The sequence below is a fragment of the Thermobia domestica genome, chromosome 12 (assembly GCF_964235325.1).
Source record: "Thermobia domestica chromosome 12, izTheDome1.hap1.1, whole genome shotgun sequence".
Classification (NCBI taxonomy): domain Eukaryota; kingdom Metazoa; phylum Arthropoda; class Insecta; order Zygentoma; family Lepismatidae; genus Thermobia; species Thermobia domestica.
The window spans coordinates 210,259,194-210,286,070 of record NC_137465.1 but is presented as its reverse complement, the minus strand read 5'-3'; the positions used below and the strand labels follow the sequence as shown (position 1 = coordinate 210,286,070).

Sequence of the window (26,877 nt, the reverse complement as noted above, 5' to 3'; positions counted from 1 at the left end):
AGGAACTATATAATTTATATGGTTTACCCAACATTGTTAGGGTCGTGAAGTCTAGGAGGCTTAGGTGGGCGGATCATGTAGCTAGAATGGAAGAAAGTAGAAACGCTTTCAAAGTCTTGACTGGAAGACCAATCGGAAAACGACCATTAGGAAGACCTAGGCGCAGATGGGAGGACAATATTAAGATGGATCTCGCAGAGATTGGAATACAAAGTAGAAACTGGATGCAGTTAGCTAAGGATAGAAGAGAGTGGAGAGCTTTTGTGAACGCGGCATTGAACCTCCGGGTTCCATAGGCCATAGAGTTAGTTAGTTAGTTAACGTGACTGTTTACTATTAGTGTGACTGTTCGCTATTAGGAATTAGCATGGCAGTTTACTATTAAGAGCTAGCGTGACTGTTTACTAATAGGAATTAGCGTGACTGTTTCCTATTATGAATTAGCGTGATTGTTTATTATTAAGAACTAGCATCAATTACCCGCTTCGCTGGGTTAAATTTAAGAAAAAAGTAATATGTTCCGTTAGTCAGTCACTTTTTACCATTACTGAAGTGCTCTCTGACATCGGTCATTTTCGATCATTTCTATATTTCTCCCACTTCTTTTTCCCCTTGTTGCATGGCTGAATTTGGAGTTGAACGATTCGTCACAGTGACCCCGAAAACTATGGATTCAACACTGATATTGGTCATTTTCAATCATTTTTATATCTTTCTCCCCCAAGTCGCATGGCCGAATTTGGATTTAAATGGCATTACAAGTGTGTCTGTTCATCCCAGCGACCCTGAAAACTATGGATTCGACACTGATATTGGTCATTTTTGATCATTCTTATGTATCTCCTCCCTCCACCTTCCCCAAGTTGCAGGCAGAATTTGGATTTAAACGGGACCAGAATTGTCACTGTTCATCTCAACGACCTGAAAACTATAAATTCGACACTAATATAAGTATTTTTTATCATCTCTAGGTATCTCTTCCCTCCCCAGCCTTGAGTTGCGGGGCTGAATTTGGATGTAAAGGGGATCGGAGGGAGGATGAACAGGAACGGATTCATCTCGCAAAGAGACTTGCGGAAGTGTCATTCACCGATTTGAATGAAACTTTGCATACTTGTAGAACATCAAAAATAATCGACACGTATTTTTTTTTTATTATTTCGGCAATGGTGCAGGTTTAAGGGTAGAAACCACCCTTTGAACGATAGGGGTGGTCTACAAGCATAGACAGAAAACAATCATTTAATGTAGAAGAAAACATTTTGCCAGGGAGTTTTAGAACAGCTGGTGCAGAATCTGAAGTCAAAATTACAAAATTCAAAATGGCGGATCCAATATGGTGATTACAATTTCAAAAAGTCTTCTGGTTTGAAATGCTCTGCAGTTAGGCAAGAACAATCATAGTTGGCAGGGGTTACTGCGAGAAGGTTGCTGACCGATTTGAAATCCCTTTCTGTACGTGTTTTAACAGGATGCTTGAATAAAGTGCGTCTCTGCGCTTCTCTGTATTAGGGGTGCTTTATTTAAAGTTAGTCTCTCACATCCGGGGTGCTTATTGAAAGTGAGTCTCCTCGCCTCTCACTATAGTCCAAAAGACACAGAGACGCACTTTAATCAAGCATCTCGTTAAAACACGTACTGAAAAGGGTTTCAAATCGGTCAGCAACCTTTTCGCAGTAACCCCTATGGCGCAGTAACGCCAACTATGATTGTTCTTGCCTAACTACAGAGCACTTCAAACCAGAAGACTTTTTGTAATTGTAATTACTATATTGGATCCGCCATTTTGAATTTGTAATTTTGACGTCACATTCTGCATCAGCTGTTCTAACAACCCCTAGCAGAATGTTTTCTTTTACATTAAATGATTGTTTTCTGTCTATGCTTGTAGACCACCCCTACCGTTCAAAGGGTGGTTTCTACCTTAGAACTGTGCCATTGCCGAAATGAAAAAAAAAAAAAAAAAAAAAACGTATAGATTGTTTTTCGATGTTCTACAAGTATGCAAAGTTTCATTCAGATCGGTGAGTGATACTTCCATAAGTCTCCTTGTCAGTGACCTCGAAAACTATGGATTCGACAATAATATCGGTTATTTTTGTTTATTTTTACATATCCGCCCTTCCCCTCGCCCAAGTTGCGGGGCTGTATTTGTATTTAAACGGGATCGAAAATGTCACTGTTCATCTCAGCGATCCCGAAAACTATGGATTCGACACTCATATATTATTTTTTTAAATCATTTTTAGGTATCTTCCCCCTCCCCAAAGTTGCATCGTCAAAGTGATCTGATAAAAAAAAAAAAAACACATGCCAAGGTCCGAACCTCATCTATGTTGAAAATTTGATCGAGATCCGTCGGGTGGTTTAAGAGTGAAGAAGTCACACAGTCACTTTTATTTTCATTTTTTAAATATATCTCTCCCTCCTTCCCCTCCCCCACGTAGCACTGTCAAAGTGAAATGACGAAAACATTCCAGGCCCAAACCTTATCTTTGTTGAAAGCTTGATCAAGATTGGTCTGGTCGTTCAAGAGTTATTAAGTATTATTCATTTTTATATATTTCTCCTCCTCGTCCCCTATGATCCTGTCAAAGTGAAATGATAAACATCCCTGGCACAAAACTCATCTATATTGAAAACTTGATCGAGATTGGTCGTTTGATTCGAGTTATTAAGTTTTATTTTTTATATTTCCCCCTCCTCCTCCTCCTCCCCTAAGTTACACCATCAAAGTGAATAGTTAAAACACTCCCAGGCTCGAACCTCATGAATGTTGAAAATTTGATCGAGATCGGTCTCGTTGTTCAAGAGATTAAGATTCACAAACATAGTCATTTTCAATTTTATAATATAGATTAGCATAACTGTTTACTATTAGGAATTAGCGTGACTTTTTAATATTAGGAATTAGCGTGACTGTTCACTATTAGAAATTAGCATAACTGTTTACAATTATGAATTAGCGTGACTGTTTACTATTAGGAATTAGCATAAATGTTTACAATTAGGAATTAGCGTGACTTTACTATTAGGAATTAGAATGACGAACAGACTAACATGTTTCTTTTATAAATAGGATACTGTTTTGAAACTGCGCCGTCATGTTACTACAATTCCCTGTTCTAGAACTGAACCTAGCACAACCAGCATCCAACCTCTGAAATCTAACCACTCGGTATCCTGGCAAACAATGGAAGACTATAGCAATCGGAAGAATTTGGAACTGAACCCAAGCTATTCGAATTATTATGTTAAGAAAAATATAACGGTCGGAAAAGATTACCCTCCCCTTTTTAAAAGCCTTATTACTGACAACAATGAACATTCGTTGAAAGTAACGTAAAGCTACAGAAAAAAGTGAGAAAAAACTAGATGTCCTTCATTCACAATGTCAGATTTTAATAAACATTGTAAAGAACAAAAGACTTATATTCTAAATATAACAGAAAGTAACGGTGGGAAGAAACATAACAAATAACAATAACATGAGCAAAAGCAAATATGAAAGTAGCAGCAATAATAAAAGAAGAGCGGTTGATTTTATTCTGCTGTATAAATCCAAGAACATGGGCAAATAATTTGGTTTAATATTTTGAAACCGTGAATGAGAAATGAACGTTTTTTTTTTTTAGGAAGTCCAATACTAAAACCGGAAGTGGAGCATGTACCACTTCCGATTTTCAACTGAAGGATGAAGGGACGAGAGCCTGTCGAAAGACAGACAGACAAAGGAAATCTTCCATACTCATGGACAATACACAAGTACACAAAGGAAGTCTGGAAAACGACAATAGCCCAATGCAGTGGCGTATATAGAATTTCACCAAGGGGGATTAGAGCAACTAAGCCAGAGGCGCATCCATGGGGGAGGGGAACTTTGTAACATACATTTGTACACTTTCTTAATAAAACTATACTTGTTTAACAGGGAAATGATTGATGTAGCATGAATATTTGATCTTACACTTCATTTATACTTTTTTCTTATAAAAAACAACCTAGTTCTATCAGGTTTCTTTTTCTGGAAATATAGGTGGAAGTATTTTACAATTACTTATCGTCTTTTTGGGTGCAGAATAATAGGCCTACCCGTTCAACACTAATAGACGTAGTGGGTTGTGATTCCCCTCCCCCTCGAAAGCCTGAACCGCTCCCAACAAAAATTTATGGGTGCGCGAATGACCCAAGCTTAAATAGTTTTAGGTCACGCTCGATTTTTGCATACATATTTAAATATAATAAATGTTTATTGCTCCACAGTATCTTCTTGAAGGCAGAGTTAAAAATCGGAAACTCCCTTTTCTGTATGCAACTGATCCAATAAATACCAAATAAAAAGAGATAATCCACCCTTTTTGTATTTCGTAAACTTCACAATTATGCCTACTAACAGAGAATGATCTCTCTGTCCGCTTTAGTTTCTAGCGCACTTACCCGAACGTAGCTACAGTATGTGGATAAATAAGCAGGTATAGGATGGTTAATTCCTTTGATCCGTGAATGAAAAATTGTATGAAACATTTGGAATTATGTAGCTGGAGTGGGGGAAGACTGAAAATTAGGATTAACAACTCCAGCATACAAGAACTAAGTAGTCAATGCCAGCTGTTATTAAGTACCTACACAAAAAGAGCTTAACACCACGGGCGCCGATTTCTCTGTAAATTTGGGGGGGCCATTCAGATGCAGAAGGTATATATAGAAGGTTTTAACAGGACTCCTAAACGAAACATGTGGGAAAAAATTTAGTACTCAAGGAAATTATAAATGGATACATACATTACAAAAATATTGTTTGAGTATAATAATAAAGTACATAAAACAATCGGTATAATGCCTGTAAAAGTTAATAAGAAAAGTTCGTTGTGGCAATGCTCTTGGAGCATTCTCAACTGGTTTTATATTATGCACTTAATATAAGCGAAAATTACGGTTATGCTAATTACTTCATATATTAACAAGTACTTCTTAAGAAGGTTATGAAGCGCCAAACTTAGTAGTATGCACTTCTGATTTCTAAATATTTCATTAACACTTTTTCAACCTAGTTAACGCTATTTCAACAAAAACGAAAACAGACTTTTGACCAAAAATAGATGCAATATGACCATTCCACATCATTTACACAATCTCGCCTCCCTTTTGTAACTATTTCTCTTAGAGACCCTCAACTACATACTCACTTAAAAGCACGAGATAAAATGTCGTCTTGATTGAGATGAAGAAATACTTCTGTGCCCTCGTGTACATAAATCAACAGCATTATAGGATGTGTCATATATGCACACAATTCCCTCTACATCGCACCCTGGTAATTTTCCATCACACCACCATCCTGAAGGATCACTTGATGTCTTGCGTTATAGACTGTTCAACCTTCTTTATCTCGGTTGATGCTTGGAGCGTAACGTTTCTTTTCAATTCGATTATACGTGCAATCTTATGTGGGCTTACAGTTTAATCTACGAATCAAACCGGGAACCAAAGACAAGTATCCGAATTAAAGTAGAGTACGCTAATTACTTAAAAAGGAGAAGCCACTTTATCTATTTTGCACTTTGCAACATAATACCAAACTCGGCATAGAAATGAAAATGAATATATTATGAATAATTATGCCCTTTAGGCTAAGGGGGACGATCCTTAAGGCAAGTGAATGATGATTAAATAATTAGTGGAATGGTATAGTGGGAGGAAACAGGAGTACCTCGAGAAAACCACGGATACGATATTGTCCATCACGAACTTACTTGACCGGGTATCCTACAACGGACCCCACCCACCAGAGGTAAGCGCTCTACCACTGAGCCACGTACCCCGAACTTCACATAGATTAACAATGTACATTTTGATATGCCATCAGAGCTCTCTCTTGACTACATGGTTGACGTACGCGCCTACAGGGCGGGAGACCAGGGTTTGATTCCTAGCGGGAGCTCATGTGGTTCGGGTCCCACGTTAAGCTATAGTTCAACGTCTTATATAGCCTCGCTGCTGAAAGGGGCGCTACAGCTCCAATCCAATTAACCAACTGACATAGCATTATTATTATTGTTACAAATATACATTAATTCCTACATCTGCTGTTAAGGGATGTGGGGAGGTTTTGAAGATACTTCTGTCATATCTACAATTTCATATTAAAAACCTCTTTATATCAACATGTTTGGAAAATTAGCAAGGTTTGTCCTATATTTAAGAAGGGAAATTCTATAGCAATACAAAATTATAGACCAATATCATTAATTTCTAGAATAGCTAAAGTTTTCGAACACATCCTTTACAGTAAAATTTTCAATCATGTTAAACCTTATATATATCAATATATCAACATGGTTTTTATCCCAAGAGATCAACAGTTACTAATCTTGTTACTTTTGTTCAGTATATATCGATTTCCTCAATGACAATCATTCAGTTGATACAATTTATACAGATTTTTCAAAGGCTTTCGACAAATTGGATCGCGATATATTAACACTTAAAGACCCGGAGGGGATTTAAATGTAGAAACGCTTGGATCCCGACCATTTTAAATGTATTTTTAAAATTTTGTTACTCAGAAACTACCCTTTTAAAGTGAATGAAACTTTCAGATTCAATCGAATAAAAATGTACTAATATAACAGAAAAACAGTAATGCACTTAGCATTGTTACCGTTGAATACACAGTGTTGCAAACTTTAAGGAATATTTTTTGTATGTTGGAAATCCAATCGAAAGATATATTGTCCGATAATTTCGTGTAAATTGCAAACGACCATACAACTAAATATAAATAAGTTTAAATATACACTACACATCACAATATGTCACTCCGCCCCCTCCTGTCCCTTTTGGTGACATGTTAGGTGCGAGGACGTTTAGAAGCGCGTCGCGATGGTTGAGAACTAGTGCTAAGAACAGCATCGAGTGTTGTTTTCATGTCACTGTCGGAAGATTCTAGTTATTCTAATATTGTAGCAATGTCTAAACATTAGATTCATCGTCCGTTTCAAAATCATCGGAGTCGCTATCATCTATTATTTCCGTAATTTCTCCGGGCGAAAATACGCCACTATCATAAGAACCACGACTTGTTGCGGTGGTATTCATCGCCACAAGCTCAACTAAAAAGAGGAAGTGAAGCCTAAGCAAATTACAAGAAGGATGTCGAAACAATCACACACACTTCCACTGGCTTATAAAACAGGAGAAAAAAATAACTACATGTTTTTTTCCTTCTGAGTACTCATATCTTTTTGGGGTATATACATTTGACACAGCATTTCATATAAATCTACGCAGTACGTGACCTGTAGGCATGAAGGTGATAAATATTAGTGAAAAGTAAACAGAAGGGACTAGCTGTATGAAGCTGTTGGCTTCTTTCGTCAACTGCGTGCTGAAGTGCGGGAGCTGGCCTTGATGGGTGCACAGCAACTAAAGTTGTCTCCGGGACTGAACGCCTCGTAACAAGAGGGCAACTATAGTTGTCCATGGGTCTTTAAGTGTTAATTATGAAATTGTCTAGTTTCGAGTTTTCAGAACAACTACTTCTATTGATTTCTTACCTAAAAGGCAGAAAACAATATGTGATGTTCAGTAATTAAAGATATGCTTTATTTTATGTTCACTCAGGCGTGCCGCAAGGATCTAATCTAGGACCTTTATTTTTTATGTTATTTATCAATGACTTGTCGTCGTTCTCAGGTATTTAAATTGTTTATTGTACGCCGACGATATGAAACTGTATAGAAAAATAAGAGAGGCTAATGATGTTTGGAAGCTACACGATGATTTAAATACTTGTTGTCACTGGAATCTTAAAAATAAACTGCATTTCAATATCAATACATACATCGCAATCACGTTTTTAAGACAAAATAATCCCACTTATTTTGATTATAAGATCGGTAACAAGTATCAAAAGATGCCAAGAGGTAAATGATTTGAGAATTCTTATCAATAATAAGTTATCTTTCAATGCAAATGTAGAAAAAGTACACAGAGAAAAATCTGTTCTCCGGACAGCGGTATATTGTACAAATATACAGAATCCTCTTGCTTACTAGGGGCCGCGGTGGCTCAGTGGTAGAGCGTTCACCTCTGGTGCTTGGGGTCCCGGATTCAAACCCTGCTCCCGCCAAGTGAACTTTGTGGTGGACAAACATCGTGTGCGTGGGTTTTCTCGGAGTTCTCCCGTTTCCTCCCACTTTCTTCATTCCACCATTTCACTCATTTCTCATAATCACTAGTGTTGCCACGAGACGGGACAGAACCCTCTTGGACGAGACACGAGACGAGACAGACTGCTTGTCCCGTCTCGAAAACGAGACGAGACGCGAGACGAGACGGGACGTCTCGCAAAATGTCTCGTCTCGTCTCGTGTCTCGAAAATGAAAACGCTGGCGGGAATGGCCAAGACTGAAATTGCCAGTGGTCATATAGATTGCAAAAGGAAAATCCCCTTTGTGAGAAAGCATGTTGAAAAGCCTTCATAGAAAAGTGTCCTCTGTCTATTGAATGAAACAATCGTGATACATGAGCTTCCAGGAATATCATCCTTAATGTCTTGTCCCCAATTCCCCTTGCTGTAAACTGAGGAATTCTCATTTTTTTTATTTCTGGCTGGAATGATGACAAATAAAATCAAAGACAGGGAAGATTTTTACAAGGTCAAGAAACCGAACTACCACCCCATCTATTCAATTTGAAAACTGGGTAAGGTCTACACTTGTCTTTATTCTCTGGTGGCGGTATTCTTTTTGCTATATGAACCGAAAACGGCAATTGAAGTATGTCATCTTGCAACTAAAATTTTGTCTTCTCTCTCTCTCTCTCTCTCTCTCTCACACACACACACACACATACGCACACATAAAAACACACTTTTACCATTTTACCAATCGCTCGCTTATTATACAGCAGTCATGTTGTAAAATTCACCTCTTCGTTTGGAAGGCGGGCGGACGACAAAAGAAGCAAAGATATTATCGACGAACCCTTCAAGTTGTTTGCTTTCAGCAAATTTATGATACTAATAATAACACTTTAGGTAAAGAAGTTTTACAGGGGGACCTTCGTTTTCTTACGCGGAAATGTTTGATCTGACCAGAGTGCGAAATTGCCCTCTGCTTCGAGAGGAGGTGAATACTTCCCTTTCCTAGTGAATAATATTCGTTAGGACCTGAATTATCTTCAGAAATTGTTTCTTACAGGCGCACTAAACCTCTCGAACTTGATAAGTGTAAAGAACATTTGGTATAATATTCATGGAACTCCGTTGAAAGCAGAAAATATCATGAGAATGATCAAAATTCGAACATTGAAGAATATAATTAACAGAAAAGAAATAGGATACCCAAACCATATTTTTAAACCTGCTATAAAATGTATATCCTACATTTTTACTAATTCCTTACTCCCATGAAAGTACCCTGGGGAGGATATTCTCTCCATTTTTTTCAGACTGAAATCCTTTTATCCCGTACGATTCCCTCCCCCCTGACACAGTACGAAAAAACAAATGTTGTTAAAAATCCATACACATGACCCTTCCGGGACTCAACCCGGGGCCTTCAAGCCGATGGTCTATCGCCGCAGACCGCTCGGCTTGGTATGAAGATGTACGTTGTATGATTGCGAATAGATCCCGACAATATAAGGAACTTTAATCCAAAATGGCCACTCAAAAATCAACTTTTTTTTTTAGCCATTAGCTAATCTGGGTGTACTGTCATGAGTTTGTTACACACACCCCGCGGTTATGGAAACAGATTTGAACCATGGAGATGAAGACTGGCCCCAAGCATTCTTTCGTCCGATGTGTCGTTCAGCTCCCATTACTATGGCACTTTAAGTAGAGCTTAGTGTGCAGTAACATATAAAATTTCAATCAAATACTTTCCATTGCTCAATAAAATTATTTGGTTCCGAGCTTTTTTTAAAAAAAAAAAATGCAACAAATCTAAATATGCTAAAATGGAAAGTAGTTTTTGGATTGTTATGGGTTAACACTGTGAAACCTAAAGGCTGAAATATATGAAATCAAAGTGTACACACATATCTATCTCTCTATTTATCTATATATCTTTCCATCTCTCTCTCTCTGTATATATATACAGACACTATAAAGCAAGTGGGCTGATAGTATACGATAGTGTCGGGGATGATGACACCTTTACATCGAACTTTGCTTGTCGTGTAAACATTATTTAACATTAGTGTCTTCATCTTCGACGTACCTATGAGCAATTTACTGTATATTCGTGTATGGAAACTGGTGAAACAAATTTCAATGTTTTAGAATGAAAAAAAAAAATAATAATAAGCCAGGGTCGAGAAGCCTCAGACAACTAACAGTAGAGATATATTATCTTGTAAACTATTTGTCCTTGCCTTGTGAGCTTATTTGAATTTATTTTTAAGACCTTTAGGCAACTTTGGCCGAATGGATGATGATGGGAAAATTAGTGGAATGAAGAAAGTGGTAGGATACTAGACAACTTCGAGAAAACACACACATTCGAAAAATGAAATAAAATGTAATGAAATCTTTGAGTTTTACGTCCCACGGTTATGCCGGTTAGGCTAAAGGAGACAGTGATGATGAGTAATGAATTAAATGGTGGAATGAAGAAAGTGGGAGGAAACGAGAGAACCCCGAGAAAACCCACGCACACGGTGTTTGTCCACCACAAAGTTCACTTGGCAGGGCTGGGATCGAACCCGAGACCCCAAGCACCAGAGGTGAACGCTCTACCTCTAAGCCACCGTGGTCCCCACACACATTCAATGTTTGTCCACCACAAAGCTCACATGGCACTAAGCGAGATCGAACCGGCTACCACATACACCAGAGGTGAAGGCTTCACGGTGTAGCTACCTTGACATTATTTGTCTTGTGTGTTCTGGGTAATACTTGTAACTTACAAGGGAAGAGAGGGAGATTATATATCGAAGTGGAAGATGGTTTATATACCAATCGAAAGCACTAATGAAGCCTATTACAAAACTGTAATAAAAATTTTCCGAATGCATATACTATGCGAGTTATATGGATATATAGAGTGTCCAGATAAGCCGTTACCACCCCTTGAAATCGCAAACGATAAGACAGATGCCAAAACTCGAAAACATGTGTTTGATCATTTTAAAAGTACAACGTATCAAAGCAAAAATTCTTGTCACAAGGCCACCCGCAGTGTACTGGGCGGGTCCAACTCAAAAATTACAAAAGGTAAGGGGGTCAAGTAGCATATCGTTCGAAACTTCCTGGGAAATGAAAGAAGACGGAACAAGTCTCAATACTCTAAAATTACCTTGTGCAAAATGGCGGCCAGTCAAACTGTCAGCAAAAACGTCATTGTAAAGTCGATGGCCACCCCCAAAAAAATCCTGAAACGGTGAGGCAGATGTCAAAACAGGAAAACATGTGTGTCATCATTTCAAAAGTACAATGATTGGAAGTAAAAATATTTGTCTCTGGGTCCTCCACAATGTCCCAGGCGGGGTCATGCTCAAATTGTTCAAATGGCAATGGAGGTCAAGTAGCACATCGTTTAAAGCTGTTATTAAATGAAAGCAGAAAGAACAAGTATGGACGCTCTACGATAATACTGTGCAAACATCTTGCATTTTAGTTGTTCTTTCTGTAACCGGGTTTTAGTTTATTTTCACTTTAATTCTTGTACTCAACGGAAAGAAAGGAAATGCACCTACTGTGAGATTCTGCTCTTTGAGCCCAATAATATCTAAATAAAGAAAAAAATAATAAAATTAAATCAAATTAAGACATAAAGAAAAGAAACGACAACATTTGACATCTTTGAGTATAGAACTGACTAGTTAACATATAATGTACTTCCACGAACATAAATAAGTAGAGGTTTGAGCCATCAGAAGTAAAGACTCTTACCTCTACTTATTTATGTTTATGACTGCACAACAGTGGTACTTATGCTCGTTATCTGGTTTATCAATTATAAAATGATTCAAACGAAAGAATTCCTTGCACCAGGAAGAGTAAATACGTACAAATGTCTCAGAATGAAAACAAGTGCTGATTGCAAAATGGAAAGTGAACGTGCTCAGAAAATCGAAATGAAGATGTACATTTTGACCGGTCGCCATTGTACACAGGGTAATTTTAGAGGATCGAGACTTGTTCCGTGTTCTTTTATTTCTCAACAGCTTTATTTGACCATATTTGCCATTTGAAAATTTTGAGAAGGACCCCGTCTGGAACCTTGTGGAGGACCCTGGGACAAACATTTTTACTTTCAATCATTGTACTTTTGAAAAGATGACACACATCTTTTTCTTTTTTGACATCTGTCTTACCGTTTCAGTTTTTTTTTCTTTCTTTGGGGGATGGCCATAAACTCTACAATGACGTGTTTGCTGACAGTTTGACCGGCCGCCATTTTGCACAGGGTAATTTTAGAGAGTTGGGACTTGTTCGTCTTCTTTCATTTCCCAAGAAGTTTCGAACGATATACTACTTGACCCCCTTACCTTTAATTTTTGAGTTGGATCCCGCCTGGGACTCTGCGGGTGGCCCTTGGACAACAATGTTTGCTTTGATACATTGTACTTTTATAATGATCAAGAACGTGTTTTCCAGTTTTGGCATCTGTCTCATCGTTTGCGATTTCAAGGGGTGGAAATGGATTTTCTGGACACCCTGTATATTTATATAACGCACAGTATATGCATTCGGAAAATTTTTATTACAGTTTTGTAATAGGCTTCATTAGTGCTTTCGATTGGTATATAAACCATCTTCCACTTCGATATATAATCTCCCTCCCTTCCCTTGTTAGTTGTATCTTGATTAGCATGGTGCAGCCTGCTACATTTTACTTTCGTTCCCATGGTATGCTGCTATATTTTTACGAGACAAGACGAGACAAAACGAGACAAACGAGACGGGACAGAACCTCTCGAGACGAGACACGAGACGGGACGAGCACATTTTCTCGAGACGAGACGAGACATGCTTTGCACGAGACGAGACGAGACAGCCTGAAGTCTCGTCTCGTCTCGTGGCAACACTAATAATCACAGTCTCCTTTAGCCTAACCGGCATAACCGTGGGACGTAAAACTCAAAGATTTCATTTCATTTTTTCCTCTTGCTTACTACAGAAATCAGTACGGAGCATGCGTTATCCGTATGCTACATAGGCACTACCCTTAGATGTTACATCATGCCGTTGCAGGATGTCTGATATCTAACAGTCCTCCTTATATTACATACATATATGTATGTTATCTTCGTCAGCTATATGTAGAGGTCTGTGCGGATTGGGATATATATTTCTTATCTCTGCGGATAACGGATAAAGTTGCGAATATGGTTTCGTATATCTTTTTAATACCTAAAACACGCTATGAAATTTGTAATGATGGTGGAAAGAGCACTAAGAAACGTTTGTTTTGAATTAAAAGTTTTAAAACCGGTTGAAAAACAACTACATTCGGAATATGTGTGTTTGAAGCTTGTGACTTAGTGACAACAAAAGGACAAAAAAAAAAAAAAGACACGAGAGAATTGTCTTTTTATTACTGTTTTCAATAATTTTAGGAGCCGTTTTGTAGGTGAATGGTGAATGGCCTAAATAGAACGAAACGACAGGCTCCTTCGCTACTCATCAAGTACAGCAATTAACTTCTTTTATTTTTTATTTTATTATTATTATTATTATTATTACAAAATAATAATTGCCGCCAAAGCCCCTCTGATAAAGCTGAAAAATTTTAGACTATTGACCTTGAAGAAATGTCTTCAAATAAAGTTTTTCAAGCCTGAGAGGTCAGGAACCAAAACCTTAATTTAACACACCATATTCTCTTCCATAAATTGAAAACTGGTCAGTAGAATTTTCTTTGTCTTTTGTGATCAACTGGAGAAACGCGTAGATCACCGAAATAGTAAACAAATCACATCATTCTTCAGAAGCTAAAATTTAGAAAAATACGCTCATCTTTCTCTCTCTCTTAAAACAATTCTTCTTTACTATTTCCTTTGAAGTACAGCATATACCGAATGCACATTTGCGACCCCACAGATTTCTCTCTTTGGAGAGGTGCCACGAACCTCAATGAACATCCCAACAGATTGGAGTTTTATAACAGCAGTTATTTCCCTTTCTCTCTTCGTATGTGTAATGTACCGAGACTCACTTTAATATTAGGCCACCCCATATTATTGTCATGTGTGCCCAAGGACGCATTAATGTAAATACATAGGAATTAGTGAGTGATGACACGAAATATCTATCATGTATCGTGTACCATTTAATAATGCGTAAAAGTTGTAAATGCAAACTATGCCTAACTATTGTTTCTATAAACTGCCTTCATATCATGCCACTTTAATATTCGGCCACAAAAGTGACTGATTACACTTTTTTCTGTATCTTTGGTTTAGGGAACAATAGAATTGGTGGAAGAAACATTGTATACCGTATAAAATTCATTTCTCGTATACGTACTAGAGAGTATAAATGGATATTGGATGTGCAGTGCTACACTTTCAATGGGGCAAAAAAGTTGCAACAGAACGTTTGAACAGCGCCAGCTGGTCATCTTTCGCCACGAAAAGGAGGATTCCAATAGCTATATTACCCATCTTTTGAGTATACCACCAAGTACAGTTGCTGACATCATATGACATTACAAGGACGAAGACAGGATAGAATCCATCAAGCAGAGGTCAGCCTAACAGATAAATGAACGAGACAAGTGTGTGATTGTGAGAAAAATGAAGAAACATTCAAAATTAAGTGCAACGAAGATTGCAGCGGAATTGTTGCAAGAGTGTGAAAAGAATGTATACACGAGAAGACTATTCGCAAACTACTGAGAAACGAAGAATACCACGGAATGGTAGCAAGAAAAAAACCATTTGTCAACAAAGTGAACAGAAAGAAACGGTTTCAGTTCGCTAAAATTTATGTGCGAAAGGAACCAAAATGGTGGAAAGACGTTACTTTTGTTGATGAGAATAAATTCAACGTTTTAAAGTCAGTTGATAGGGTTAAGTGTGGCGTAAGATAAATGAAGAACTAAGGAAAGTGAATTTACAAGCAACAATGAAACATGGTGGAGGTTGCATAGTGGTTTGGGGGGTAAATATCTGCAGGCGGTGTGGGTGAACTCAAATTTATAAATTATACAAGACAAAAGAACAATATCTGAGTATTCTAAAAAGAGACTAAAAGAGAAAAAAGTGCCGACAAACTTGGAATCCGAGAGACTTTCAACATTTATCAGGACAACGATCCCAAATATAAGGCGTATGTTGTGCATCAGTGGCTTCTGTACAACTGCCCCAAAGTTATCGAAACTCCACCACAAAGTCCGGACCTCAATATCATTAAAATTTTGTAGGATGAACTGGGCTCTAGAGTCGAAAAGTGTCGGTAACATCAAAGAAGGAACTGAAGAGAAGATTGACAGAATGGGTCGATATTGCACCTAAACATACCGCCAAAGTAACTGGAAATATACAAAATCGCTTGAAAGAGGTAATACGCAATCGAGTGTATCCAACTAGGTATTAATATCTTTTTCTTGCATTGAGGAAGGCGGCAGAAATGTTTCAATATTGTGTGGTGGTCGAATATTAACGTGTAATTTGTGTTTGAGAAGAAGTGTTCTGATTTGTGTACGTCTGCGTTAAATTTTAATGATTTAGTTTTTGTAAAAAACAGGTTTCACATAACGTAAACTACATCATTCAACATTACTATAGTTCATAAAATAAGATTAAACGCTGATACAATGGGGTGGCCGAATATTAAAGTAAGTGTCTGTATGTTCTGGGACTCTGGTAAAGAAAGAAAGAACAACCTATGCATCGTTTCTCCAACCCTAAATGTGTCCAACAATGAGTGGGGGCTGCAAAGAAAAGTAGTAAATTCTAAACCTCCTCTATTGAATCTTACTGATGTTAAAGGCATAGACCTCCTATATATATTCGAAGTTTCTGTGAAAGCGTGGTCATAAAAGCAAGCAGACTGTATTTTGTGTCTCTCTCTCTCTTTCTTTTTCTTTCTTTTCTTTTTCTTTTTTATTTATTTAGTGCAATTGCTGGTGCTGGTATCAGTTCGGAATATGTGAATTTCTTTGCGGTGCTGTGATTAATTTTTATTTCTTAACAACGATTATTTCTATTTCGCCTTTGTGTTTTGAACAAATGCTCCTTTTTTTAATAAGAAATGATGAAGTTTAAAAACTTGATGACGTGCTCTAAAATTACTTGATAGAGGCAGGGCTGTAGTCGAGGGTACACAACGGTACAGGTCGCATACCCTCTGCTTAATCTTAAGTCATTAGACTGTATCTTCTGCTTCAAAGCGTATACTACTTTCTACTTTTGTTTCGTTTATATTTATTTATTTAATTGCGCTATGACTCCAAGAATAGCCCGGTGTCGAGATGTAGCGCCTCCATCGCCCAGTTCTTCGGAAGTGCAGTCAGCCTGGTCCACCAGGTTGGGGGTTGTGTCGGACCGATCACCCGGCATTTAAAACCTGGGATCGAGCATAGTAGAAAGATAAGCCTCGGATATGGACTGCTTTTTTTGGATGCCAACTTTGCTATGGTCTATTTGTGATAAATTGATTTGTGGTTTTAAGACGCATGGACCCAGAGCCGTGCGACGGAGGAGTAAAGCGCATGGAATGAATCAAATGGTGCCGTGAATGGTTGGTGGGAGTCTTTGGTGATTTAAGTAAGAAGTGTCAAGAAGATGGTATGAAATGCTTTTAGACTATAAAACTGTAATGTAGCCTTTATATTTTAACTGAATTAATACATGCGTTTTACAACGTTCATTAAAAATGACTTCCATGTCTTTTATGACAATCATAGATGATTACAAAACAGCGTATACCCTCTGAAAAACTTAGGACTACAGCACTGGATAGAGGGGGTATCAGTACATGGCACTATTTTGGTCCGATATCTGCATTTGAAAACCTTGGATACGTACATAGATCGTTGATTAACTTCTAATTTGTATCTGAGCAGTTTATATTGCATTTTATTTAGCGTAGTTGATATCTGATCACGAGGAAAACTGATATAATGTAATGTTTCGTTTGATTCAGAAAACTACAAGAGATAGTTAAAATGTGTTTAAAAATACTTTTGAAATCATAACTATTATATAATATTTAAGTTTTTATATTTGTTACGTCATTATCTGCGGATGCTCATAGAGATGTTGCGAATGCGGATAGAGATGCTGCGGATGCGATATTTTGTATCCGCGCAGACCTCTAGCTATATGTTATATACGTCCTTTTGTTTGTGAGATCCTGACCGCCTATACTGTTTCATAGGGAAAGTGCATTCAGATGGAACAGTTATACAGAAAATATTATAAAACATGCATTTTCAGTTATACGTTTGTTGTACGTTAAGTCCAACAACTACAGGATTTACAAATGTAACATATGATTTTACGTACGCCACATACATTTTTTTCTCAGTGTATGTAATGAGGCTTTTAAGCTTTTAGGATCTGTAATAAGGAACACCAGAGATTCCCACAATTTTCACGCTTTAGTAACTGTACTGTATTTAACATCTTTGTTAGAAGTGGACTTAATTATGCCTCTACTGTCAGGGCTCCTTATCATAAACACTATAGCAATAAGCTTGAACATATCCAAAATAAATTTTTTAGATACCTGTATTATAAGGCTTTTAATATATTAATTTTTATGAAGCACGGGTATCGTACCAAACCTTCCTGAATATTTTAGGTTGTATTTCATTGGCAACTAGACACGAGCACTCTCAGCTAATTTTCCTTTAGAAATTAGTGAATGGAATTGTCGACAGTTCAGAAAATGGGAAATGAATTTTAATACAAAATCAAAAACGTTAAGAAATCGATCGCCTTTTATTTACAACAGATCTAAAACTGTGGTGCATTTCAATTCGTCTATTATAAGAGTTTACCGATTATACAGGGTGGCCCAAAAGTAGGTATACTGTACCGTACTGATCAGCACAATGAATTTTATATCATTTCTTATTGTTATCCATCAGGTAGACTTAGCTTCTTTATTATTTGTTCTTAGTATGTTTTTACTTACATCTTAAGCTCGGAAAAGCCGAAGCAAATAAACCCAGAAACTAAAATGTTATACTTAATTAATGCAGGGATGTATACCTACTTTTGGGCCACCCTGTATAACAAGTAGCTACAGGAAAATGTGGTCTTAGAGTTTGCTATGCCTTACTCAGCTTGTGTAAAAACTCGTAAAAATAATAACTGATTGTAAGAGATTTTTAACCAAGCTATGAATGTGGTGTTTTGAATAAACGAATATTCCAATCACGGCTAAATTATCTACGCCTGCGATTTATGGCTTTTGTCCGAAATTTTATATAAACATTCACATTTTAGATATCTGTACTCTGGTCTTATTCTATTTGTTTTCTTTTCTTTGTGTCGTATTAGCATTTATAAAGTTCTATTTGTATATCTGCATATCTTATTGGTGGAATTACTACAAATATATCTTTTATTTGTGTTTTTCATGTTTGTACTATTAATTGTATATTTATTTCCAATTTTCATTTTTTTTTAATTTTCTCTCTTTTGGTTTGTTATGTGTTTTAATAATTATTAAAGCTTGTAATTATGTAAGCCTATTGTGTAAGTGGGAATGTTCTTTTCCTGTAATAGTTGACAAATAAATAAATCTTGCTATGAATAAATCATTTTGTATTTATGTTCTTTTCTTTTAAAATATTGTTCTTAATAAGTCACACTAAAAACAACACATATTAAAGAAAAACCCGTGAACCAACAACATCCACTGAAAAGACACAAGGAATTGGGCCTAACGTATGAAAATTAAAATATGTTTAAAATGTCAACCTCTACAGAGATGACTTGGGTGAGGACATATAGGTCCAGTGGTAAAACACTCACCTTCGGTGTGAATAATTCCTGGTCTGGTCATATGAGTGTAAAGTAGAGGAAAACACCGTGTCCGAGGATTTTATAAAGATTCTCCAGTCTCGTCTCCCTTCCTCAGCAGTTCTTCCGTCAACATCAACGGCAGTTATGAGAAAAACTCTCAACCTCATAGCGATGACTGCCAAAAAAATATGTATTTATGTTGACGTCAACTACATAAACTAGTTAATTTCGAGGATGTGGTGACTTATGAATAAAATGTGCACGAATGAGAATCTCTGGCTGGAATTAATAGATATATCTGTCTCCCACGTTTGCACGCAAAAAAGTTCACGTGACGTTACTTGCTGAGTTGCTTACTTCAACATGTGTTATAACACACCAATCTTTTTCTTATGCTTTGCCAAAACTTACATTAAGATCTGCAATACAGTTATACAACACCCTCAACCGCGATAACTAACATTCACCACAGACGAAGCATGTCAAAAAATCAGGGAGAATAAACACGTAAATGGTATTCTTAAAGTAAACATATCTTACGAAAGTTAGTAGAAACAGTGGAGGTGATTTGAGTTTGGTGTAACATTAAGTTATTCTGTTTAAAATTTGACGTGAAATGGAAACTAAAAATATGAATAGGACTCGAATCAACATGTTATTTCACGCCAATTTCCATGAGCTGACGGCTTATACGTCAATCCACTTTACAAAGCCATAAAAATTAATTCACACAATTTACGTTCATAAAGATTCTAAGCCGTAAACATTCATGAGAGATGAATCTTCATTTTTTCATCTTTGTTAAAATACTCGAAGACAGTTTTCGTCTGATATTTGATATATATATATATATATATATAATTTTCTCTATCAATGAAACTGTACTGTCTTATATCACAATAGCAGAATTGGCAATATTGTCGAGATCACACAACATTACAATGGAGAATGAAGAAATAATATGAATTAAATTAATAAAGGTAAAAAAAGAAACCTTTGATTTCCTGTGATGTGATTATGCCTTGCACGCTACAGGAGACGGGTGATGAATCAAAGCGAACTATTGTGAAAGAACTGATGAAATCAGAATGTGACGGAACGGAAGAACCCCGAGAAAACCCATAGATACGTTGTGTCCATCACAAACTCACATGGACCAATAACCCCTGCCTGAGATGTGTGGAATGTACCCCTGACCCATGACTTTACGAAGGAACTGCTGCTGTTATTATTTGTTGAAGCTTAGCGTCACTTATTAGCTCCAATACTACATGAGATGTGAACCTACCGTTAAGGTGGAATTGGACAACCATAATGTGTTCAAATTTCAAACGGGAATCGAACCCGACACCCCATCCATCAAAGGCATGCGCGCTAGTCACTTGACTAGGAGGCTAGACACGAAGGCACTACGTACGGAGGGCAATCAGACTTTGTATCAAGAAGTAATATGAGGTGGCTCAGTGGTAGAGTGCTTGCCTCTGGTACATGGGGTTCCTGGTTCGATCCCTGGCAAAGTTTACGGTGCACAACATCGTGCTCGTGTGTTTTCTCGGGGGTACTTCCGCTTCCTCCTATTTTTTCACTCCACCAATTCTTCTATCATCAGTCATTTGCTTTAACCACTTAACGTAAAAGGACGAGTATACTCGTCTTTTTTTATTTTATTGAAAGCTTAAAATGACGAGTATACTCGTCCTAGCTTCCGTTTACCTGTTCTTCTTTTAAAAGGTCGAATATACAGTTTTCTAATGTTTCTTTATGTTTCCACCAGATAGTGCTGCTCAAGAAATCATTTACTTATCTCATTCTTAAGTTGTCAATAATGAACACTATCACCACCATTTATAATGTTCTTATGTGAATATTGTAATAAAGTAATAAAAAAAATACATTAAAATGGAACAACTTTCGGTTGAAAATCTGTACGTTAAGAGGTTAATCATCGTCTTCCTTACCCTAACATGCATAATCGTGGGACGTTAAACTCAAAGATTTTTCATTTTTAGAACGCTAAATCAATTCCAAAAAACCGCTTCTCGCTATCTTTTATCCTTTTTGCTGTATGTACTGTAGATCAATACTGAAATTGGAAATTGTGATGAATTTCTACCACTTATCGTTTTGATAGACATTGATGGAAATGAAATGTATTCTTGGGACGCTTAATCGATTGCAGAAAACAGCTTCTTGCTATCTATTACAATTCTTGTTCTAGAGATCGACGTGGAAAACGGAAATGGTCGATTTCTCAAATGAATTCGATGAATTCGATTCCTAACTGTTGAGCACCTACAGTCTGACTGAATTTGGTGACGACACGGACAGGGTGAATATACGAGGATCATTCAATAAGTAAAGAGAAAAAGTCTATATTTTTAACACTAATCATTTTTTTTTTTTTTTTTTGTTTCAGGGGTGTTAGCTGGCAACCTTGGGATATGCTCTGATCTGCATAATTTTCGTAATTTTATGTCAACATAACTTCAGAAATATCAATTCATCATGGCAAGTCCTCTAGAAGATTGCACCTTAGAAGAACAGCGCTCAGTCATTAGGTTTTTAGTCGCAGAAGGTGTAAAACCAAGTGAAATTTTTTCTCGAATGTTGAGACAGTACGGTAACAGTTGTATGAACCGTGCGAATGTGTACAAGTGGGTTGATCGGTTTAAAAGTGGCCGAACAAGTGTAGGTGATGAACCCCGATGTGGACGACCAGTGGAAGTTTCTGGTTCTTCGTTGGAATCGAGGATTGACGGACTGATTCGTGGTAACAGAAGAATTACTGTTGAAATGATAGCTGAGGAAGTTCAAGTAAGTGTTGGAACTGTTCACAATGTCATTAGGAACATTTTAAAGTACAGAAAAACGTGTACCAGATGGGTTCCCAGACAATGAGGAAGTTAAGGCAGCGGTGCAAAGGTGGCTTCAGGGTAAATCGAAAGATTTCTTCGCCAAGGGAATTAGGAAGCTGCAAGAAAGATGGGACAAATGCATAACTGTAAAGGGTGATTATATTGAAAAATAGCCTTAGTTTTGAAAGATTCAAATAAATCTTTATTGAGCTATAGCAATTTGTCTCTTTACTTATTGAATGCCCCTCGTATAAAGGAGTTTTGGTAAACTCTTTAAAAATTTAAATCACGCAACATGTGTCTATAAATTAATATCACCACCTGATGAGCATGCTCAAAGTATCTGTATGTCTCCGATGTAACATTTTATACCCAAAAGATCTTTTATGTTAATTGTTATTTAAAAAAAAACACGAAATTCCACTTCACGTTATAAAATAATTAAGGAAGTTGCTTTTTAGTACTTTCTTAAAATAACCGACTCCAAACCAGGCGGAAAGCACGATATAAAAATCCCGTCATTATTATTATTATTATTTTAAAATTGCCATTATATTTGAAAACGTTTTATTTTCTAGCACTGGCTCTATCCTTACCGTATGAAAATATCTAACAAGCTTGCTAAAACAATATACAGTAATAAATTTTCAAAATTTTAAGATCTAGGGAACGGCTTAAATTCAGCTACTAAACACAATTCAATCACAAAAAGCCTTTAGCTGGGTGGTGTGTGCCCGACTCTCATTGCCATTATTTGTGGCTTTCTGAACAGGAAATTGCTACTTCTTAATTTGTGTAGATGTTAAACCAACTCTGAACTGATTTTAAGTAAAAATAACGAGAAGATATTGTTTCATGCTACAATCTCCATGACGATTAATCACTAATAATTCCTTTATTATTATTATTATTATTATTATTATTATTATTATTATTATTATTATTATTATTATTATTATTATTATTTACAGACTTTAGAATAACCCTCCAGATATGAAATTTTAAATTAAAGATTTGCTTCAGCTCCACAATTAAAGCAGAAAAATCAAGTACGCCTGGACTGTATGCAACCCTTTAAACATATCTCTTTGTTGGGTTGCATCAAATCTAGGGAATCAGAAAATTCAGAAGCGTTTTAATACTAACATTGGCCACATTTTCCTTCGTTTTTCAGACGGATAAACGCATTCGATCTTGCTAATGGTAGACAGACGTTTGCTGAAAAAGTTCGTGATAAAAGACGTCACGACTCTTGAATCTTTTATTTTATTTATTTGTTTGTTCTTGTCCGCTTTCGTTTATACGTACGTTTCCATCACTGCTTACTATCTCAAAACATTTCGGACGGGCAGTTGAAAAAACACAACCATTTTTCAAACATTGTGTGTGTAACAGATACTGCAACAAATTTAACTTAGCAGGATTTCCGTTTCGTTTCACATTTCCGTAATGTGAGAGGCATGCAAAAAAGATGGAATAAAAACAACAATGAATGAAGACAATTCTTAATAAATATGTCGTGCTTCCGATATATCTTTTTCATCTCAACACTGCGTTCAACAAAATAAAGAATAACTAAGCAAAAATAGAGCGATTGCCAAGTGATTTTACTCGTGTATTGCTAATGAAAGTTAGTGCTGAAAAGATTTTACTAAAATTTCTATATTATTTAGCGTTTAAAAAACATTAGTTAATGAAATAGTGTATGAACCTGACAGGTTTCTCAATGAATACATATCAAATACACTCTAACGTTGTAGGCCAACTGATGCGTCGCGAAATTTTAAATTTAAAAATAAGCTTAAGTAGTCAAGGAAGCCTATTAAGTCTAGACTTTAAACGACGCATTTCATTCTTAGCATGAAGTCTTGACGAGTAGCATTCTGAGACACATTATATGCAATTTTTTTACGTTAAAGTTTGGAAATCTTTGGGTCAAGTGTTATTGGATATTTTAACAATTTTTCTTTGTAATCTTCTAGAATATGATTTAAAGTAATGAACTGTCATCGGGTTGACATATTGAAGATACATGGAAGTATTTTAATACTTTATAAAAAATAATCTCTTTTATTGTTATCAATATAAAAAGAGAAGTTTCCCCTCCATGCTACAAAAATACTCCATTCCTATTACAATTCTTGCTTAGATAGTTTACAATCCATTTCAGCACCGATCCTGATGAGACATGGGCCTATCGCTTAACGAGAGATTTGAAAAACAAACTACCACAGGGAATCGAACTCTATCACAATTCTCTCCGAAGTATTACTAGGCCTTAGAAATTAAATGAAATCTTTAACTTATCGTCTCTCTTCAGCACCGAGGCTATACGTGACGTGGACTTAATAGTTTAAAATGAAATCCAAACAACTGTAATGGGTTCAGAAATCGAAGACGGGCACCAAGGACGTGCGCTAGCCACTGGGCCGGCGGAGATGGCATTATGCTCTTCAGGTTAAAAGATGACGGGTACTTAATGACACACGATTACACAGCAACACAAAAAATAAATACATAAACAAAATAAAATACAAGTTCCGTGCGCCAAACCCCACGGTATGGATTCGTTGTATTTTGTTACACAGAATCCAAATTTCGAAACTCCAGGACGATTGAGCGTCTCAATTCTGTTTAATGGACAAAAAACGTATGTGCTGTCTTACGTACCAAAATTCGCTGAAGTTTTTTTGCCTATTAAAAAAAAATCGGGGTTTCGGTCGATCGTCTCGCGGTTTCGAATTTGGATTCTGTGTACCAAAATACATCGAATCCACACCCCAGGGTCCACTGCAAAGAACTTTTTTTTTTTTCATGGCTATCTTACGTGTATTCTCCCTACGCAAAATCGCTCAAGTTTTTCGCCCATAAAAAAGAATTGACACGGTCGATTGTTTTGGGGTTTCGAAATTTGGATTCTGCGTAACAAAATACATAGAATCCATACGTATCCTGGGGTCCGATAAACAGAACTTTTACTGTTGTGTGTGGCTGTTATCAATGAACTGGTGGAATGAAAACGTACAAGGATATAACAAAAACCCCGAGAAAATCCACGAACATAAGGTTACCCACCACAAACTCACATGATCTGATATTGAACTAGAAACCTTTCGCACAAGAGTAAGTACCCTACCGCTGAGTCACCATGTCTTGCCAGTTCTTAAAGTCATAAAGTTGGTTTATATTACGGATCATAGGCGCCGACTTGAAGAAAATATTGGGGGCGCCAAACAATGAACATCATCATATTCAGCCGTCTTCTATCAACTGTTTGATGAGGCCCCTCTTCTTCCTTCCCCCCCCCCCAAGTTCTCGGTCCGCTACTCCGCTTCATCTCCTCCGCTGCGAAATTCACGACTTAAAAGTCAAATTTGCCTAAAGCCAATAAAACAAATTCAACTTAAAAATTTGGGAACTTCACTGCAACTTTACTCGATTGGATTATATTGGAAGGGCGAGGACCCCACCTTTAAATATTTGGGGGAGCCAAAAGTGTCCTTCCCCCCTGCGCCCATGTTACGGATAGATACCATATGCAAGGGTTTTTGCTTAGCGTAAGCCCTAAACCTAATTGGATATTCTCGAAATGCAAAATAACAGTAATAATAATCACTTTCTTTTTACCCTTGCAGCTCAGAGCTGTCACCTCACACTGAACTCGAGAACTGATTGACAACAAACACGCTTAGTCTGATTTTGTTTAGAGGATGACATTCCTCAGTTAATTTCCGGGAAAAGATACGAGTAAAACAATCTACTATTCCTCTGATACGATATAGCCAGCCAAACACGCCTTATAAATACCATTTTGTCATTGCATTAAATGTTAGGTGACATCTGTTGATATTACTGCATTAATAAAAAATAATAAACGTCACACATACATAATAAATTTCAGTAAACTGTTTCAGATCATAAACAAACGCTAATTTCATTGTTAAAGAAAGAAAAAATAACGCTGTGAAAAGGGTTTTTATAGTCGTTACGAACATAAATACTATTACAGCGTAATAAATAACACTTTCCGTGCTTCATTTGTGTTTCTCCACGTAGTTATAAAAGCACGTCATCAAAAAAGTTCGCTCACCTATTGTTGAGCCAGTACAGAATTACCAGAACCAGAACAGCTTCCACGAGACCTGTCATTGTGACTTCACACACAAAAACACACTCACGCACTTTTCACACTGGCTTCACACAGACTGCAATGGTTGCCAATGCCGATGTTGTCAGCACCACTTCGCCATCGAGAATCCCTCAACTTCAGCTCTTGTGTTGTGTTGTGTTGGATTCTGTCGGCTGCACGCGCGCTCGTACAACTTCGGCCAGCCGTGACCTTGACCAGCCGAGCATCGCCGAGAGCTGCTAGGATTTGGATCTCAGGTCAACTACCTGCCCTAATATTCCAACTTTTTTACGCTAAAACAGATACGACATAATTACCCTAATTATCTTACAGTTTGATTGTTCTTACCTACGCTTTTAAACAAATAAACAAAACAAAAAAAACTGACAGAGAGTTGACTTCTTTGGTATCTGAATACAATTACAGATTACATTATAATAAAAGTATCCATAATTAATCTACTAATTCCATTTTTACTTTCACATTTATTCTCAGACTGTACTTCAACAAAGAACGAACTTAGGAACCCACGCGTACGTAAATTATATGACTCCTTCGAAGCTCTCGTACTAAAATAAATATTTAACGAAGTTTCCTCAATTCCGCCTGTTCGGACATGAGAAATTTTATAGGGGAACATACTTTAACCGAACATGAAATTTAAAAAATATTTTCTAATATTGACTATGTTTTAAGGTTGACTATGAATGACTAAAAATTACATTCCATATGGTTATCAGTTGTCAGCAAAGAGGCAACAAATTTCTTCTTGTGTAATTCCTCAGTCAAAATGTGAAATATCTTCTGAACCTTTAATCAATTTGTTTTTAAGTGTTTTCTTTAAAATAGATTCTGTAGTGGTGGCAGTTTTTGGTAGTTACTACATGTGTCGTCTTTTATAAAAATAGAAAAAGAAATGAAATCTTTGAGTTTTACGTCCCACGGTTATGCCGGTTA

The 26,877-nt window shown here is 36.8% G+C and overlaps 1 protein-coding gene across 4 annotated transcripts in view; it reads right to left on the bottom strand.

Annotated features, from left to right (window-relative positions):
* mino (glycerol-3-phosphate acyltransferase mino) overlaps positions 1 to 26,877 on the bottom strand; it is a 228,361-nt gene that overhangs the window by 162,623 nt on the left and 38,861 nt on the right. For 2 of the 4 annotated variants that reach the window (XM_081734694.1, XM_081734697.1), the window contains exon 1: positions 25,882 to 26,080. The exons of the other annotated variants lie outside the window; for them this stretch is intronic. In XM_081734694.1, coding sequence (XP_081590820.1) covers positions 25,882 to 25,940 — 59 coding nt within the window. In that variant the 5' untranslated portion in view covers positions 25,941 to 26,080. Of the gene's footprint in view, positions 1 to 25,881; positions 26,081 to 26,877 lie in introns of those variants that run through there. 4 annotated transcript variants of the gene reach the window in all.